This window comes from Mustela nivalis, assembly GCF_964662115.1.
Source record: "Mustela nivalis genome assembly, chromosome: 7".
Classification (NCBI taxonomy): domain Eukaryota; kingdom Metazoa; phylum Chordata; class Mammalia; order Carnivora; family Mustelidae; genus Mustela; species Mustela nivalis.
In genome coordinates this window covers 107,478,678-107,497,993 of record NC_139026.1, presented here as the reverse complement: position 1 = coordinate 107,497,993, position 19,316 = coordinate 107,478,678, and the positions used below count along the sequence as shown (strand labels likewise).

General features: G+C 49.3%; 1 protein-coding gene across 1 annotated transcript; it reads right to left on the bottom strand.

Moving 5' to 3' along the window:
* Positions 1-53: 53 nt before the first annotated feature.
* NRIP2 (nuclear receptor interacting protein 2) lies at positions 54-8,198 on the bottom strand. Its single transcript, XM_082738134.1, has 6 exons — positions 7,660-8,198; positions 3,775-3,927; positions 2,617-2,699; positions 2,161-2,282; positions 1,891-1,943; positions 54-1,533 (listed from the first exon to the last, which is right to left on the bottom strand). Exons 1-6 carry the CDS (start codon positions 7,915-7,917, stop codon positions 1,441-1,443), a joined length of 762 nt encoding a protein of 253 aa, XP_082594260.1. The 5' UTR covers positions 7,918-8,198; the 3' UTR covers positions 54-1,440.
* Positions 8,199-19,316: the final 11,118 nt, after the last annotated feature.

Here is a 19,316-nt window from a genome sequence, read left to right as displayed (position 1 = left end):
TACCAATGCAGACGCTGATCAACATGGAGGAAGTCCAGAGAAGGAGACCGGCATAGAGAAACAGGTGTTTATTCAAATGGACAAGCAGCTGAGCTGAAGGCCAGCCCCTGGGTCCGGGGTCTGCAATTTTAGAAGCAGCAAGAGGCAGAAGAGAAAAGGCAGCGCCAGGAAAGCAGAGGTGATGGGGCGAGGCAGAAGGCATGAGGGGATCCTTATCACACATGTGCCCCCTCTGCTGCTTCTGAGGGCAGCGGATGTAGCTGGGAGAGGCGCGACCGGAGGTCAGAAGGCAGCTGGGTGGTAGCCTGCTTCTCTGATCTACCCCGGGCTCCAGATTGCGTTTCCACTCCAAGGACTCTGGTTTCCCAGCTGAGGTTAGTTAGACCACTCTCTTCCTCTGCCCTGAATCCATGACCCGAGAGACTGAAACGAGCCCGAAAGGCACTCAAGGGTCCGGCTTCTTAAGGTCTGAGCTCCCCTCTTCACACTGAAAACAAAAAGCCTCCTTGTCTTTTTCCTTTGGGTCACAGCTTGGTGGTGGATAGAAAGCCACTGGTTCCAAAATCGGACAAGCTCAAGCCCAGGAGGCAGAGATGAGGGGAAGAGAGGTCTAACGAGGTGAACAGTTCCAGAAACAAGAAGGAATCCTGGTTAGGTGGAGGCTGAGGACTGAGCACCTGCCCTCCTTTCCATTTTGTGGGGCAGTTCCTGACAGGGCCCCTCCGCCCCACCCCCCAGAGTTCAGGGTCCCGATGTGTAAAAAAGCGAGGGGAGGAGGAGAGCTGCGGGGGGAAGTAGTGGAGGTCCATCCGAGGTCTCACACAGGGCGATTACTGACTTCAGACGTTGGCAGCCCCAGAAAAGGTAACTAAGGAAGCCCCCAGCCTGGCCGTCCTCACCTTCCGGTGTACCGGAGTACTCGCTTGCCCTGTTAGCAGTCATGTGCGGAATCAGAAAGGTGGGCGTCAGCAGGGACAGGACCCCGGGTGAGGTGCGGCAGTCTAGCTGGGAGAGGTAACGAGCCCCTGAAGCCGAGGTGGGCAGGATGCAGGAGTGAAGGCCACTGAGGGGTGGGAAGCGTGGACGGCAGGGAACAGGAAGGGTGGTGCAGGCTGTGGCCTTTGACTCGGGCCAGTTTCCACCCAGCCATGCTTAACGTCCTTTTCTGCAGTCCTGACTTGGAGGAGAACAGGGAGAGAGAAGCCAGGCCCCTGAGGTCACGGGCCCTCTCTCTGGAAGACTCCTGCAGGATTGGGCAGTGGCTGAGAAGCAGAGAGGAATGTGGTCGACCGAGGGAAACGGCGCGGCAGAGGACAGGGTGGCGACAGGAGGGACAGACTCAGTCATCCCCAGCTACTTGGCTGTAGTGATGCCCCATTCCTCCATCCAGCAATTCCCCAAGGCAAGGTCCTTCCCCTTGGGGACAGACTGGTTCAGCAGTCACTGGCCAGGCTCTTGGTACAGAGGCAGGAAGGGCAGCTCTGGGAAGGGGGCTCTCAGACGTAGTACTCCACGATCCAGGTCTATGCAGCACTATGGGGACAGGGAGGGGACACAAGCGTCTCAGCAGGGAGCCCCTCTCGGGGGGCCCTCCCACTTCCCACAGGCTCCCCCTACTCCTTGCTCTTCCCCCTGGCTTCCATTCGCCTGGAGCCCTGGGCTGGGGGTGGGGGTTGGGTGGGCAGTGGGATCTGGTTCTTATTTTTTGCTTGTGGGCAAATGAGAAACCTCTAAGGAAGCAAAGGTGAAATCAAGACATCTCCAGGTCTTCCTTTTCAGAAGCTGACCACTCCTTCCTTATCAGAAGCTGACCTGTGCCTTTTAATCTCCTTTTCCCAGCCCTCTGGGTGAGGCCCCCAAGTGGGGGTCAAGCGCTAGCATCCTCCTTACCTTGAGAGAAAGTAGAGTCTGTAGTCCAAGACAGAACTCGGGACTCTCCACGTCTGCCGGAATCATTTGAAAACAGAAGAGGCTGGAGGGGCCCCCAGCGGTCCCGGTGCCCTCCTGTCAATGCTCCCTGCTGTCTGCCCTCCCCCTCCCGCAGGTGTGAAGATCCAGACCCAGGGACTGGGGACACCCCGTAGGGTGCCAGCCTTTGCCCCAGCCAAGAGAGGAAGGTGGGAGAGGACGAAGAGGGCTGGGAATGAAGGGAGGACTCACCCACCACCTGGGCCGAGCAGGCCACTGTCTCCTGGCCCAGCTGTAGCTCTAGCTGCTCCACCTGGGTGGGGGGCCCAGGTGCCAGGCCCCCACCCGGGGCTTTGAGGACCTTCTTCTCTAACCTGTGATTAGGAAGCAAAGGTTATGGCCCCCACAGCCCCCAGCCCCAGCCCCAGCTCCAGCCCCTTAGTCAGCTGATACCCCTCCCCACCACACTTGGGTTCTCATCCAATAACCTGGCCCCATGTGGTGTCGAAATCCTTGTCTTTGCTATCAGAGCCCCCCTCATTTTTTAACTACAGCTATCTTGATATATACTAGATATACCCTAAAAGTCACCCTTTTATAAATGCAGTGGTTTTTAGTGCATCATAGAGTCATACAACTACTACTATGTCATTTCAGAATATTTTTTGAATTTTTTCCGCCGTCCATTCTTTTGGGCTGGGCCCTTACCCCAGGCGGCTGAGGCATCCAGCAGAGATCTGGTTGTGGTGGGTGCCTGTGTCCACGGCCACCCGAAGCTCCTGGTCTCGGCACTGAGAAAGAGGATCGTGGGAGACTCCATGAGCCCCACGGGAAAATGGATCAGGCTTGGATCCTTCACCTTTCCCAGCCTTGGATGATTCCCTCTCCGAAACGAGTGAAAGGAAAGAACTGAATCTTTCCAAGTGATTTTTATGGCACTTGTCCAGTTGAGGCCACACCAGCTCTTAGAGGAAGGAATCCAAAAAGGAAGTAGAGCTGCCCGTGGTGAGTCCATACTCTTGGGAATGACTTGGCCAGAAATGGAGATCTGCGCATGGAGAGGAATTCTTGGGAAGCTGAGGGCCTGGCTTAGAGAGGTCTGGATGAGGCATAGAGGAGGGGGTGAGACCAGGCCGCCCTGCGGGGAACTTCAGATGTGGGTAAGCGCCAAGCTTACCACGGAAACGAAGACTGGTTCGCTTTCTTCTGGATATACACAGACATATAGGGTGACGATTGGATACCCCAAATGCACGTAATTTTCTCATCCCAGACGTCTGTTGAGCACCTGCTGTGTGTGAGATTTGTGGCTGGGAGTTACAGGGGTAAATGCTGAGCTTGCGCGTGAGGGAAGTGTCAGTAACTAGTGCACACTAGCGAGTGTTAAGGTCTACGAAAGGACTGGGTGTGAAGTGCCCTAGACAAGAGGGAGGAGAGGCTGTTTCCTCCTGGGGAAGTCAGAGAGGGTTTCAAGAAGGAGGGACCATATGAGGCTGTCACCTTGGAACACACGAGCTTTTTCTGAGTGTGTAGGTTGGGGGTGGGGTTGCAGGCTGCCTACATGCATGGTGGTCCATGGACATAGAAGACATTGAAGAGCATTTACACATTCACATTCGAAGATTATATTTGATAAAAGGAAGGAGGAATGACCATGACAGGTGGAACAGCACGGAGTGAAGAGGCAGAGAGTAAAGAATGTACAGGATTCCATTTTTTGGTCCAAGCCGCGGGGAGAGGTGCCTTTTCTCCCTCCCTCCTTCTCCCACCGCCCAGGGGAGAAAGGGGGCTGGCAGAAGTGTGCCAGTCACAGGCAGGACTGTTCATGAAAGCCTGTGCCGTGGTGGGTTGGGGGGGCCTTCTCACCTTGCAGTTGACCAGAAGAGCCAGAGTCTCTGTCTTGCTGGTCTTCCTCCTGCTCTCCTGGCCGTGAATCTGGGCCTGCACCAGGGGAGACTCCCCCTGAAGCCGACTCTGGTTTCCTTCCACCAGGCGTCTCTGGATCACGCTATGCGGCTGCTGGCTCCGTCCCAAAATAAAGAAGGCAGACGGGTCTAAACCCGAGTATCCAGGCCACTCAGTTCTCCCACCTGGGAGTCATCCCACAATGTCCCCCCTCCCAACCCCCCCCCCCCAGTCCTGCATCTCACTAGAGTAAGGAACCAGCAGTCAGAGCGTTATAGCAGACTCAACCCCAAGATCACATCATGCCAGTTTCAGGGGACCCCAGGGGATGGCTCAGCAATGAAGAAATGGGAACAGGAGAACAGTCCATTTTAGATTAGACTGACCTATAGGTGACAGGACGTCTCAGAAACTAGTATGATTGGGGAGCTTTTATCGCCGGTCTAGAACATTATTTTTTACTTTTTTTCTGTTACCCCTTTGACCTCACCCTTCCGTGTACTGCAGATCCCAGGGTTGGTGATGTGATGAAAAAAAAAAAAAAATCAGTAACAACAACAGAAAACAAAAGAAGTCACATCCTCAAAACTAGGATGCTTGAACTCTTCCCCACCTGAAACCACCTTTACTCTGTCTGATCACTTCACTTCCTAAGTTCCGTCAGCTTTGTCTTCTGTATTTATCCAGTCCACCCCTGCTTTGTCTTACTGGTTTTGTTCAAGCCTCACCCCAGCTGTCTAGGTCACCAGACCGCCCTCCCTAAATTCCCAAGAAACTGCCTCCAGTACTGTTTCCTCCAACATACACCTGCTCAAGGCCAGTGATGAATCTAAAACCCTCACGATTCAGAGTGTGATTCTCAGATCGGTAGCCTTAATGTCACTTGGAAGCGAGACTTAACTGAATCAGAAGCTAACTTTTAACAAGATGCCCTGATGATTTGTGCATATAAGTCGAAGTCTGAGGAGCTCCAAAGTGAAACAAAACTCTGTTACTCCTGTTTAAAATCGATCAAAGCACAGCCGCGTCTTGTCGCTTACGTGATAAAGCCCAAACTTTCTTTTTTTCTTTTTTAAAGATTTTATTTATTTGACAGAGATTACAAGTAGGCAGAGAGGCAGGCAGAGAGAGAGGGGGAAGCAGGCTCCCCACTGAGCAGAGAGCCTGAGGTAGGGCTCGATCCCAGGACCCTGAGATCATGACCTGAGCTGAAGGCAGAGGCTTAACCCACTGAGCCACCCAGGCGCCCCAAGCCCAAACTTTCTAAGGTGATACACAGCCCAGGGGACCTGGCCACTGCTTGGTCTTTAGCCTCATCCCCCACTCGGCACATCTGCTGCCCCCATGCCCCTGTTTGTACTGCTTACAGCACGCTGCTGTTTGCCTCCACACCTTGGCTCCTGCTCAGCACCCCCACACCCCGAGACTCCTCTTTGTCCTCTTTTTCTAAGCCAGCCTGGATAACTGGTTCCACATACTTTTTCAGAACTACTCTTTATTTGGGAGAGAGGTTTGTATCTAAGTCTGAAATTCCATACATATCCTGTAATTAATGTGCAGTTTGCCTCCTCCAAGAAGCCTTCTCTGACTTCTTTGTACTCTTTTTTTTTTTTAAGATTTTATTTATTTATTTGACAGAGAGTACAAGTAGGTAGAGAAGCAGGCAGAGAAAGAGGAGGAAGCAGGCTCCCTGCTGAGCAGAGAGCCTGATGCGCGGGGCTTCATCCCAGGACCCTGGGATCATGACCTGAGCGGAAGGCAGAGGCTTTAACCCACTGAGCCACCCAGGCGCCCCTTCTTTGAACTCTTCATTCTGCACACTGGGCTCAGCCCAGCACCCCTTCCCTTAGCTCCCTTTGTAATGTTTCTCACAGATGGAATTTGTGGATTTTAATTCCCCCATTAGCCTGGAGAGCCTGTGAGGTCAGGTCTTTGTATCCCAAGGCTTAGCTTTACATATAGTAGGCACTCAGTAAATGTTTGTTGAAGAATGACTGTTTCTGTCCAGGCTGCACACGTGCTTCTCCACCTATCCTCACTTCTTGGGAACCTGGGACTGTTTCTCTGCCCTTGGTTTAATGAGGCCCTTGGGGCCAGCTGCTCCTGCCAACAAGGCTGCCAGCAGGAGACCCAGCTCTGGGAAAAGGGCAGTGAACCCTGGGACTGGCCAGAAAGAGCAGCCTTGCCGTTCCCAGCTCTCCTCCCGCCTTTCCCACTAGGAGTACAGGCTTCAGGCTCCCCAGTGCTGTGCAGTTTGCTCCAGAGTTATCCTAGGGAGAGAGACAGTGGGGTCCTCCCAGGCTGCCATGTCTTCACTCCCAAAGCCACACAACGAAACTGCTTGAGATCAATCCGGGAGGTCCTGAGGCAGATCTCAGGACCCAGCCATTCTGGGATGGTAGTGTTAATAAAGCCTCTTCTCCAGGGCCAGAAATTTGTAGGATGGTCTCCAAACCATAGAGACTTTGAGGTCCTAGCCACCGGGAGCCAAAGGACCAGCTCCCCCTTTGCCCTCTTTCTCCCTATTTCTCAGCTGTGCTCGCCATGTCCGCCAGGAGGGAGCAGCTCTGAAGTTCCCTGAACTGAGATCTTGGTCTGGTCACCTTTCCTCTCTGGGAGCTGCTGGGAATCAGATGGGAATCGGTTGGCCTCTCGGCTGGGCTCCTGGAGGGGGACCGTTCGTCTAGGAGGAATCTGGTAGGGCTAGGTCAGGAAAGGGAGTGAGGGGCTACGTTAGCCTCCTGGCTAACGCTGGGCTGAGACCCCTGGGGTTGACTTTGTGCTCTCAGGTTGTAGGACAGGCCTCCTTTCAGATCCTCTGACGAGGAACTGGGTGAGGTTACAAGGGCTTGGAAGCCTTCCTTTCTTTGAGCTTATTTTCTCTCTTAAGCTAAATGGAGTAGGAGCTGGAGGAACAATACAAATTAGACCTTTGATAGCAATTTCTATTCTCCAGGCACTCTTCGAAGCTCGTTATATGCGACTCCCACAGCAACCCAATGAGGGAGATACTACTAATTTGGTTCTCGTTTAGCAGATGAAGAAGCAAGCTCAGAGCCATTAAGCAACCTATCCAAGGTAGGAAGTGGCAGAGCCAGGATCTGAACCCAAGCAGCTGCCTGGCTCCAAAGCCCACGGTCTTCACCACTGTCCCAAAGGGACATGAGTGTAGGCAGCTGTCCCCTGGCCCACCCACCTCCTCATTGTTACACACACACCCTCCACACGCCCCCGCCCCTCTGAAGGCCATAGCTGCTGCATGGAGATGGGAGGAAAAGAGCCTGGAGGGGCCTGTTCCCCTACAAGGGAGTGAGAGGGTACTCAGGAGGCCAGTGGCCCAGCCAAGAGCCATACAAAACCCTGGGGCTTAGGAAAGGACAGAGGCCCTTACTGCTTCCATTGTGCAGGGAAAAGCCCAGTGAATGGCCAGAGCTGGTAGGAGAGAATCTGTTGTTTTGGGATAGGACAGAAACCACAGCCCTGAACCAGCCAGGCCTCCAGGCCCTTCCAGCAGCAAATGAGTGCTCCAGAAGGTTCCTGTGTCCTTGCAAGCCTCTTTTCCTAAATAGCACAGCTCCTCATCACCCCAGGATAAATCTTGGACTATTTGGGAGAAGCTGAGCAATGCCAGCAGGGTCTCCCGGAGCCCCCAAGCCGTGGGAACATCCCCAGTGAAGAGTCTGAGAATGGTCAGAGTGGAGCCCCTCTAGCTGGGACTAGCTCTGCCCCATTCTCAGCAAGGGAGAGGGGATCTGAAGGCTTAGGGACTGTCCTTTCCAGCCCTCCACCCCCTTCCCCAGGACAGAGGGAGATGAAGAGGAAGGGTGGGGGAGAGGGCTGCCTCACCAAGTCCTTGGAAGTGCCGAGCCTCTTGAGGCTGTCCAGGGGGAGCAGGTCGGCAGAGTCCTTGTGCAGGAACTGGGTGGCCTGTCTGAGCCGGCGCTGCTGGCTCAGGGGGGCTCGGTCCCCCAGCGCTGCCTCCTGTCCTCTCCTCCTGGAGTCTCCCTCCTCTCTCCTGGCCTCCTGCCTGGTGCTTATGGCCCCTGCGGGGCTCGGCGAGCTTGATGAGCAGGGTGGGGGCTGCCGAACCGTCCTTCCTTCCATCCCCTCTGCCTCCTGTGGCCCAGCCTTGCTTCTCGCCTGCCCCAGCTCCCGGGGCGGCAGCTCTCCTGAGAGGAGGGTCTCCCCGGGGGCAGAGGAAATCAATAAATAATGGGCAGGAGCAGCGGCGCCAGACACCAATTTCCAGGGATTGCAGTAGAGGGAGTGAGGCTCCAGCTGGAAAAACCCAGCGCTCCCAGAGATGGGGGGGCGGGGGTTGACAGGGCCTGCAGGTGGCAGGCTCCACAGCACGGCCAACTCTGGGGTCCTGATGGAGTGTGTGTGTGTGTGTGTGTGTGTGTGTGTGTGTGTGTGTGTGTGTTGTATGTGTGCGCGCGTGCATTCCTGCAAGCGCGAGGGGGTGTAAGAGTGTTGTAAACTGTCAGGGTGTCCGTGCCAAGCTTGTCTGAAAACCAGTGCATGTGGGTGTGTGTGTGTGGGGGGGGGTCAGCCTGCATGCTTGGTGCGTGCGTGGGATGGAGGCACATGTGCCCACGTGCATGTGCCCTCCCCTCTCCTGGGGCTGCCCCACTGCTTTCTCCCCTGGGCTTCTTTGCTGTTTGGAGGGGGGGGGGTGTGTGGGCCAATAACTAGGTTCAGAACAGAGAGGGGCAGCCTCAGAATGTCCTTCCCTCCTCTCCTCCCTGTCAACAGGAGAGGCTTCCCCTTTCTGGGTCTCAACCTCTCAGTGTAGCAGGTGTCCGATGTACTAGGGGTCTGGGTACTCTGGGGTCCGGATTCTGGGGGGCAGGGCTGGCAAGAGCTGCTCTGAATCTCCCCATAAGCGCCCCAGCTTCTCCCCTCCTCTTTAGGCAAGGCTGATTGAGTCCTGGTTCTTTAAGAAGCATTGTAATTCAAACACTCAGGAAGTTGTCAGGGATAACCAATACCTTTTAGTGGCCACCTCGGTGAAAAAAATAACCGAACTATTAGGACTCTAGTTGAAGCACTCCCGGCACCTGTCCTCCCCAGATGAACTCTCTTCCTCAGTCTGGTGTTTCACCATTCCCAGCCTTGTCCTTCTCTTTATGCACATGCGTATATATGTATCCTAACAAACACATCATTGAGCTTTGCCTGATCCATTGCATATATCCTTCTGCAATTTCTTCTTTTTTTTTTTTTTTTGCTCAATATTTATTCAGATTTATATTTACTTATTTATTTATATTTAAATATTTATTTAAATTTATTAGAGGGATTCATCCATGAGATATGTATTGCCTTATTAATTCTCTTTAACTGCTGTATATTATTCCTCTGTGAATACATCACGTTTAGGAAATTTAGGTTATTTTTTGTTAGATTTTGTTTTTGTTTTAAGTAGGCTCCATGCCTAGCGTGAGGCTTGAGCTCATGACCCTGAGATCAAGAGTCACGTGCTCTACTGACTGAGCCAGCCAGGTGCCCCTTAGGTCATTTTTCACTTACAAACAATGGTACTATGAATATATTTTTTCTTTATCGCATTTATTCACGTTCACAATATTATGAACACTTTTACACATACCTCCTGGGCACAGGTGTGAACATTTCTCTAGAGTACATACCTGGGTGTGGAATGGCTGGGGCATCAGATACACAGCTTCTCCCCCATTAGCATAGTGACAACTTACCCTCCAGAGTATTTATATCAGTGTGCACTCCAGTTATCAGTGTTCAGGGGTTCCTTGCCCTCCACTTCCTCCCCAGCCCTTGGAATCAAACCTTTTTCAGCCCTGGCTCATCTGTCATCAGATTTTTCTCGCCAGTCTTTTATCTTCACCATCATCAAAATGCACTGGGTCAAACATCTGCTCACATGTGTTGGACACGTACAGGATGGGAACTCCAATTGAGCCCTACTCCCTAGGGGCTCAGTCTAACCCAGATATCACCAAGACGTACACACACATTCAGACAGATGCACCTGCAGACCTACCCTGTGTGAGGCATTCTCCCAGCCATGACAATTATATGAGGAAGAATTGCATTGTGATCCCTGTTTCTAGACAAGAGAAGTAGCTAAGTGTTATGGGTCAAATTGTGACCCCCACAAATTTGTACATGAAAGTCCTAACTCGCAGCACTTCAGAATGTACCCTTACTAGGAGTTAGGGTCTTTAAAGAGAGAATCAAGTTAACATGAGGTCACTAGGGTTGGCCCTAATCCAATATGACTGTGTCCTAACTGAAAGGAAAAATTGGGGCACAGAGGTGCACACAGGAAGAACGCCACATAAACATGAAGGCTGAGAATGCATGCTGTATAAGCCAAAGGATGACAAAGATTGCCAGTATCCACCAGAAGCTGGGAGAAGGAGCGCCTGGCCAGATCCTTTTTCAGCATCTTCAGAAAGAACCAACCTTGCTGACACCTTGATCTTGGACTTCCAGCCTCCAGAACTGTGAGACAATACATTCCTTGGTTCAAGCCATCTGGTTAGTGGTACTTATTATGGCAGTCCTGGGAAGCTAATGTACCAAGACTTAGAAATCTCACCTAACGGTCAGTTACTGCATGGCAGAGCCAGGAATCAGACCCTTGTGTTCTGTCTCCCAAGTCTTGCTCAAGGTCCATCATGCAACTGTATACACTGATAGATCAGGGAGTGGCCTCCATGCTACAGCACAGGATGGGCCCAATACTGAAAGGCATCTCCTTCCAGTATCAACTTTGTTTTTGTCAGTTTGTTCCTTAGGTTTGAAAATACTTCAACAGCTTCAAGAGGTTGTGATTAATTCATTTTTTCGAAGAATAATGCTATTAAGGAACAAGAATGAGATGATTCCCGAGCACTTAGCAAAGTTGCCTCGGGCCAGGCACCACGTGGATGAGATGCCTCCAAACTCTTTGGTCCACTTCCATCTGCAGACAGAACCCCAGGGAAGCATGAACATACTTTGGTGTAGAACAGAGACTTGGAAGTTTGCAGTCTGAATGAGGTGAGGTTGGGGACTGCATCACCTCATCTCCAGCTGCTCTGACAAGGCCTTTGTTGCCTGGCACTGGGAAGCACTGGTGCTCATGGAATGCCATTCTCTGGAATGGAGCCGCAAAATAGTCAAGTTGGTCTCTGGGTTCTGTGACCCAAACTAACGCTCTCTATTCACTATCTATCCCACCATCTTGGAGTGGGACTAAGGAAAAGGTCTTTTGCCTTTTTGTGATCCTTGGTTTCTTCCCTTGCAAATTTGTTCTTTCCCCAAATTGTAGGGAGAATGGGAATGTTCTGGCAATGCAAAACTGTGAGTTCTTCTTTCTTGGGAGTTAAAGAGCTCGCCTTGATAAGATGATGTGCCCCATGCAGTCTACTCATTCAGTGCAATCCGTATCAAAACACCGGTAGTGTTTTTCACAGAACTAGAACAAACAATCCTAAAATTGGTGTGGAACCACAGAAGAAGCTGAGTAACCAAAGCAAGCTTAAAAGAAAGGCAAACCTGGAGGCATCACAATTCTAGATTTCAAGTTATATACAAAGCTGTAGTAACCAAAACAGTATGGTGCTGGCACAAAAACAGGCACGTAAATCAATGGAACAGAAGAAAGAGTCCAGGAATAAACCCATACAATATAGTCAGTTAATCTACGACAAAGGAAACAAGAACAATGGGGAAAAGTCAATCTCTTAAACAAATGGTGTTGGGAAAACTGGACAGCAACATGCAAAAGAATGAAATTGGACCACTTTCTTTTATCAGACACAAACATAAACTCAAAATGGATTAAAAACATAAATGTAAGACCCGAAATCATAAAAATTCTAGAAGAAAATATAGGCAGTAAACTCATGGACATTGACCCTAGCAACACTTTTGTGGATCTGACTCCAAAGGCAAGGGAAACAAAAGCAAAAATAAACAATTGTGACTACAGCAAAATAAAGAGCTTCCACACAGCAAAGGAAACCATCAGAAAACAAAAAGGCAATCTACTGAATGGGAGAAGATATTTTTAAGTGATGTATCTGGTAAGGGGCTAATATTCAGAATATTTAAAGAACTCATACAACTCAATACCAAACCCCCCCCAATAATCTGATTTGAGCAGAGAAACTGAATAGGCATTTTCCCAAAGAAGACATACAAGGCATACATGGCCAACAGACACATGAAAAGATGCTCAACATCACTCATCATCAGGGAAACACAAATCAAAATCACAATGAGATACTACCTCAGACCAGTGAGAACAGAGTGCTGGTGAGGTGCTGGCAAGGTTGCAGAGAAAGGGGAACCCGCTTGCACAGTTGGTGGGAACGCAAACTGGTGCAGCCACTCTGGAAACAGCATGGAGATTCCTCAGAAAACTAAAGCTAGAGCTATCCGATGATCCAGTAATTCTACTTTTAGGTATTTACCTACAGAAAATGAAAACACTAACTTGAAAAGATATATATGCCCTTCTGTATATTTCAGCTCCAGTTACAATCGCCAAATAATGGAAGGGACCCAAGTGTCCATAAATGAATAAAGAAGATGTAGCGTACACACGTGCGCATGCACACGCACACACACACACACACACACACAGTGGAATACTACTCAGTCATACAAAGGATGAACTCTTGCCATGTGCAACAACATGGATGGACCTGGAAGGTATCATGCTAAGTTGAAATAATTCGGATGGAGAAAGACAAATGCCACATGATTTCACTTATAGGTGGAATCTAAAAAAAAAGGAATAAACAAAAGGCAGAAACAGATCCATAAGTACAGAGAAAAAACTGATGGTTGCAGGAGGGGAGGTAGAGGGGATTAAGAGGCACAAGCTTCTAGCTATAAAATAAGTAAGTCATGGGGCATCTCGGTGGCTCAGCGGGTTAAAGTCTCTGTCTTCAGCTCGGGTCATGATCCCAGGGTCCTGGGACCCAGCCCCGCATCGGGCTCTCTGCTCAGTGGGGAGCCTGTTTCCACCTCTCTCTCTCTGCCTGCCTCTCAGCCTACTTGTGATCTCTGTCTGTCAAATAAATAAAATCTTTTAAAAATATAAATAAATAAGTCATGAAGGTGAAAACTACAGCCTAGGGAATATAATCATTAATATTGTAATAACTTTGTAGGGTGACTGATGGTGACTACACTTATCGTGACAAGCACTGCCTAATGTATATAATTGTCAAGTCACTATATAATACATCTGGAACTAATATCATATGTTAAATATATTTTGACTTAAAAGAAGAAAATCTAGGCTTGTCTAACTCTAAACAAAACAAAACAAAACAAAAAAGATGGAGAAATGCCAGGGAATGTTCTGAGGCCAGTTTGTATCCTCAGCTGGGTGGTCTGTGTCTTTGCCAATAACTTACCTCACTTCCCTCCCCTGGTCATTTTTTTTTTAAGTTTATTTATTTTTAGGACTCTCTATACCCAATGTGGGGCCCAACCCCAGGACCAAGAATCATGTACTCTTCTGATTAGTCAGCCAGACATCCATCCCTGGTCATTTTTAAACCTGAATTTTACAGAACTCAACAAACTAATTCATTAACAAGGAGTAAATACATTGAACTCTAACGATGAGACACAGGAAGAAAACTTCCAGGAGCACTACTGAGGAAGATTAAATCAGTCTTCCACTGTCAGGAATAGAAATGGAGATTTTCCCTTCCAAGACACTTGGAAAATATCTCTCATTTTTTTCATCTTGTGGTTCACATAGATGTTGAAGTGAATGGATCCAAATTCAGAAATTTCATGAGGAAAAAAAAGGAAGCACGAGATTCGGCTGTCTCACTGCATTGGTTCTCTTCTAAGTTATAGCAAGTTTTCCTTTCATTCAGTCAAAAAAGGATTTATTGAGCACTTACTATGTGTCAGACTTTGGGATAGGCTCTGGGCGTGCAATGGTGAACGGGATGAAAGACCCGCTCTCATGAAGTTCACATTCTAAGGAGGAAAGCAGACCGTGAACAACTACATTTATAATGTCAGGTAGTGGTAAGTGCTGAAGAAAAATAAAGCAGGATGAGAAGAGAGAGAGCCGTCGGGGTCAGGTGGTGGGTAGATGATGCCAGTGCTTGTCCGCACACATACCCAGACGGGGTAGAGCTGCACCTCTCCATCCCCTCTGTCTGGCCGGTGACCAGCTCCTCAGGTGACCAGTCACTTGGACCAGGAAGACGCGCTGGGGTTAACAGCGCTGTCTCCTGCTATAGAGAGAATGGAGTTACCTCGTCTACTCCAGGATGGAACCCTCTTCCTGGCTCTCCTTGGCACAGTGCTCCTCCCACCTGGGTTAATAAGCCACCAAACGCTGAATCCGACAGACCTGAGAGGGCCGGGATTCCCTCTACTGGAAGAGTACACAGAACACTTGCTGTGAGTTCTAGAACAGCCAGAGGACTATGGTTTTTGTATTTCTAGTGACGAGGAAGGCGGGGAAAACATAAGGTTTTCTTGATCTTCATGCTCACTGGCCCTGGATCTTGTAGAGAACTTTCTGCCTTTAGATGAAACCAGACCATACGTTATACTTGCCGTTAGGTATCCAACAGTCATTAGCGAGTCTAGCTTTGTGCTGGTCAGGAAAGCAGTCACCAGCTATAGATGGCTATTGGCCATTTGGGATGCGGCTAAAGAGACCTCTGTCGTACATGTAAACTATATACCAGGGTTTGAAAACAATACAAGAAACGATGTGAAATACTTCCATTTTTTGTACAAAGTTTACATTATTTTAAGTTGATAATATTTTGGATCTATTCTATTAAATAAAATATGTCATAAAGATGGGTATTTGGGGGCCACCTGGGTGGCTCAGTGGGTTAAGCCTCTGCCTTCAGCTCAGGTAGTGATCTCAGGATCCTGGGATCGAGCCCTGCATCAGGCTCCTTGCTCAGTGGGGAGTCTGCTTCTCTCTCTCTCTGCCTGCCACTCCCCCTGCTTGTGCTCTCTCTCTCTGACAAATAAATCAATAAAATCTTTTTTTAAAAAACGAACTTCACAGTTTTTTACTTTTTTACGTTTTATTTTTTTAAAATTTCTAATTTTTTTTATTTCTTTATTTGAGAGAGAGAAAGAGAGTGAGAGTGCAGGGTGGTGAGGAGAAGCAGAGGGAGAGAGAGAGTTTCAAGAAGACCCTGAGCCAATCTTGGGCCACGAGCAGGTCTCAATTGCATGACCCTGAGATCACAACCTGAACCAAAGAGTCAGAAGTTCAACCAACTGAGCCACCCAGGCACCCCAACTTTTTACCTTTTTAATAGGAAAACTAACAAGTTTAAAGTCATATACGGGCCTATTACATTTCTACTGGATGACACTGGTCTAAATAGATTCACAACTTGTTTCCTTGAACCTGATATAATCAATGTCAGTAGCTCTCGCCTATTTCAGGAAGTTCTTCTTTATATCTACTCTAAAGACCTGTAGCTGTTATTCAGAAGCCCTGTCCAAGCCTCAGTGGAGATGGCCATGAACTGGTTCCCACCATTCCCACCATCCTTGCGATAAGCTTTCATGCCTCTAAATACACGTCTTCTTTTTAACCTTTTTTCTTCAGGGCTGAGTAATGCCGATTCTCATCTCTGACGGCAGGGATGGGGAGGAGAGCTCCTTTGGCACAGTGGAATCACCCAGACATTGCACTGCCACATAAGGAAATTCCCAGAATATTCTTCATAGAATGGGTTATTCAGAGCTAGACAAACAGCTCCCTTGAGCCCATGGAAGGTGAAGGGCAGCCAGTTCTATTTCGGGCCTTCTCCTCTGGCCCTGTCAGATCTGCTGAGCACAGGAATGAAGTTGTTTTCCAGAATTCTCCTGTCCGGCAAGGGTCCCAGGAAGTCTGTGCCAATTTTGAAATTTATCACCCTACCTCTACTCCAAAAATTACCAGACTATGGCAACGTTTTCTATTTGACACTTGGATGATCTTTTCCTATTTTACGGATGGTAAGACCAAGGCACAGAAAATTCTGAAACAAGATGGAACACGGTGTTTTGAACTCAGACAAAGCTTGGTCAAGTATTCCAATTCGGTCATTAGCGGGTGACTCTGAGTGACGTGTTTTAAGTTTTGGAATCTACTGCCTCTCCTGGGAAAATGGGAAGACATGTAATTTGTAGAATTTCTGTGAAATTTAAATGAGAGGCAGAATAGCAAACTGGTTAAGAGCTCCCTGTGCCTCAGTTTACTCCTCTCTAAAGTGGTGATTCTGGTGGGACCTATCTCCTAGTGTTGTGAGATTTAAATGGGGTGATTCTTGGAATGTTCTCAAAACATTGCCTAGCACGTAATGAGAGCTGAGTAAGTATTTGTTGTTATTTGGGAACTGTACGTGCAAATACACACAAGTGTGTTGCACACACACATGCACACTCCTAGATGCCTCTCCCCTTTGCTCCCATGTTACAGCTGGACTGGTTATCTCTGATATTATTTCTCACACTATTTTTACTTACTTGTCCACCTTCCCACCAGCTCCTAGGCTTTCTGAAGGTGGGTCTTTTTTTTTTTTTTTTTCCCTGTCTTTTCTCTCTCTTCTTACCCAAAATTAGTTGAACGAATGGGTCAGCAAGACTCCCATGGATGCAGGAGGAGACATGCCAATATTAACCCATCTACCTAGGTGATGAGACCCTAGAACAACCCATTGAGTTCCCCACCTGAACTTGACGGCAGACTCCGACCAACACCCTGAGCGCTCACTCCAGACCCCGGTCTACTCATTCCCCTTTCCTACTTGCCAATTCCTCTCACCTGCTGGGCTCCATGTCAAAATCTGGATACCACAAATGCCCTCAGAGGATCTGACAAGGCTGCCCTGTGCCTCCACCCATGCTCAATCTCGTTGCTTCAGAGAATCCTGCTTTGCCTTTCCTCTGGCTTCAGCACTTCTCCTCCTCCTTCCTGTGTTTACCTGCTTTCCTTCCTGCTTCCGTTTTCCATCATTTTCCTCTCTCTCCTCCCCGAGGTTTTGGGCGGGCTCTCAGCTCCCCTGGCCATGACCTCCAGAGAAGTCATGGACTATTCACCAGGAGCCATGTATGATAGCTTGCTTGGGTCCACATTCAGTGAACATCCAGGCAGAATGGTGGTGGACGAAGGGGAACCACCCGGCGAAACCTTGACCTTTGGCCTGGAATGAGGGCAAGATACAAGAGCGTGGAGGCCTGTGTGAGGTTCTGTCCTGAGACCTTCAGAGACTGTCGCTTGAGATTACCATGAGAGGGGGGACTCTATGAATGGCCACCGAAACCACTAATTATCATAATAAATTGGAAGAAGCAACTGTTTGTGTTGTAAATAAGTAAATGTGTGTGGTTCAGTGGACAGCATACGGAGGAGAGGGCTTGCAAAAGGAAGAGAAACAAAAAGATGAAGGGTTTGGAGCAAGTGAGTCAGCAACAAGTCAAAATGAAAAGGACAGAGGGTCCTAAGGAAGGTAGGAAGTGAGCCTGGGGAAGAAGGGAAGTCTGATTTGTCACCTCAGGGAGCAGCAACTTGTGGTGAGAGAGTAGATCTTTAAGGCAGGCCCAGGGGAGAGGAATCCTCCATTCCACCCCAACAAGGGCTTTCGAGAACTCCATACTCACTAGTGTATATGGGGGCTGGGTGGGGAAGGTGGTGTTCTTGGGTGCAAGCAGGCTGAGCTGGGGATCACCGTGGAAGAGTCCCCAAGCCCAGGAGAGGGTCTGGATACCATCGCTGTCCCTCAGGTCTCCACGCCCCAGTGCAGCTCAGGAATTTTGGGGGTCTTGCTTCTGCATCTCAGACGGGCCTGTGGACCAGAAGACCTCTGATGATGCTGTAGTCCGCAAGAAGGAGTTTGCTCTCCAGAGAACAGAGCAGAAAGGTGGTGGGCCGGGTGGAAATCCTTCCGATGGGAGGCTACCAGCTTCTGGAGGGGTCTGGATCTGCCAAGGCAGGAGTCTGTGTAAGTTCCCCTTATCTTCCTGCCTTCCAGTAGCTTCCAGGCCAGCAGGGGAGGAGACATTCTCTGAACAATCCCAGTGGCCTCCTTTTTTCCATTTCCCAACTCTTCATATTAACCATCCAGCTTTCCCCCGGGCCTCTCACGGTGGAGGTGAGAAAACCCAGGCATTAGCAGGTCAGTTGTGGCGATAGAATAATGGAAGAGAAGCAGGACGGGAACACGAGCCCTTGAGCCCAAGCCCCGAGTCCAGTGCCACATATCTACTACCAGGAGGGCGGGGATGCCTGGCTGTGTAGCCCGGAGCGAGCCCCTTCTCCATGGGTCCTGGTTTGCCATCTAAACCCTGCAGCTCCCCCTGCTTGTGCTCTGACAAATAAACACAATTTTTGAAAAATAAATAAACCCTGCCACAGTTCATCTTGTGTCCTCATGGCCCGCTCAGTTCTGACCTGTTAGGACCCTAGGTAAAGGGACCCCCTGATTTCCACCAGGGTTCTTAACCCCCAGTGGGAAGGATGGGCACATTCCCAGAGCTGTCACTCCCCGGGAGTACTCAAGTGAGTCTCCTTCCCCCTGGGCTCTGGTCCCCACCTAGTCCCTACACATATCCTGGAGAGAAGTGTTAAGGAGAAGGACTACTGAAGAGTAGTCAGGACTCAGCTATTGAGCCCTACTGGGTGACTGCCTTCGGCTCAGGTCATGATCCAGGATCCTGGGATTGAGACCCTTGTGGGGCTCCCTGCTCAGCAGGAAGACTGTTCTCCCTCTCCCAATCCTCCTGCTTGTGTTCCCTTGCTCGCTCGCTCTCTGTCCAATAAATAAATAAAATCTCTTAAAAAAGAGAGAGAGAGAGAACCATAGATTTGGAACCAGAAGGAAATTTGAAAACTATCACACCTTATTTACTGTAATTATTTTTTAACATATATTTATTTATTTAGCAGAGAGAGAGAGAAAACAAGCAGGCGAAGCAGCAGGCAGAGAGAGAGGGAGAATCAGGCTCCCATGGAGAACCCTGGGATCATGACCTGAGCCGAAGGCAGATACTTAACCGAATGAGCCACCCAGGTGCCCCTGTAATTGTTTTTGAGAATAAATAACAGCATAACAAATGAGCATAACAAAACAATTGCCATTTTTAAAGCATACAGGTCAGTGGCATTTTGTTCATTCACGATGTCATGTAATCACTTCTGTCTAGTTTGAAAATATTTCCCCCACCCTAAAAGAAAACCCTGTACTCACTGAGCAGTCAGTCCCCGCTCGCCTCTCCCCCAGCACCCGGCAACCACCAATCCACCTACTGTCTCTATGGATTCGCCTTTTCTAGATGTTTCATAGAAATAAAATCAGCGTCATTTAAAGAAAAAAATATTTCATTTATTTGAGAGAGTGAGAGAGAGCAGGTGCGAGCAGGGTGGGGAGGGGTGGGGAGGGACACAGGCAGAGGGAGACACAGGCCCCCCGCTGAGCAGGGAGCCCAATGTGGGGCTTGATCCAAGGATCCTGGGATCATGACCTGAGCTGAAGGCA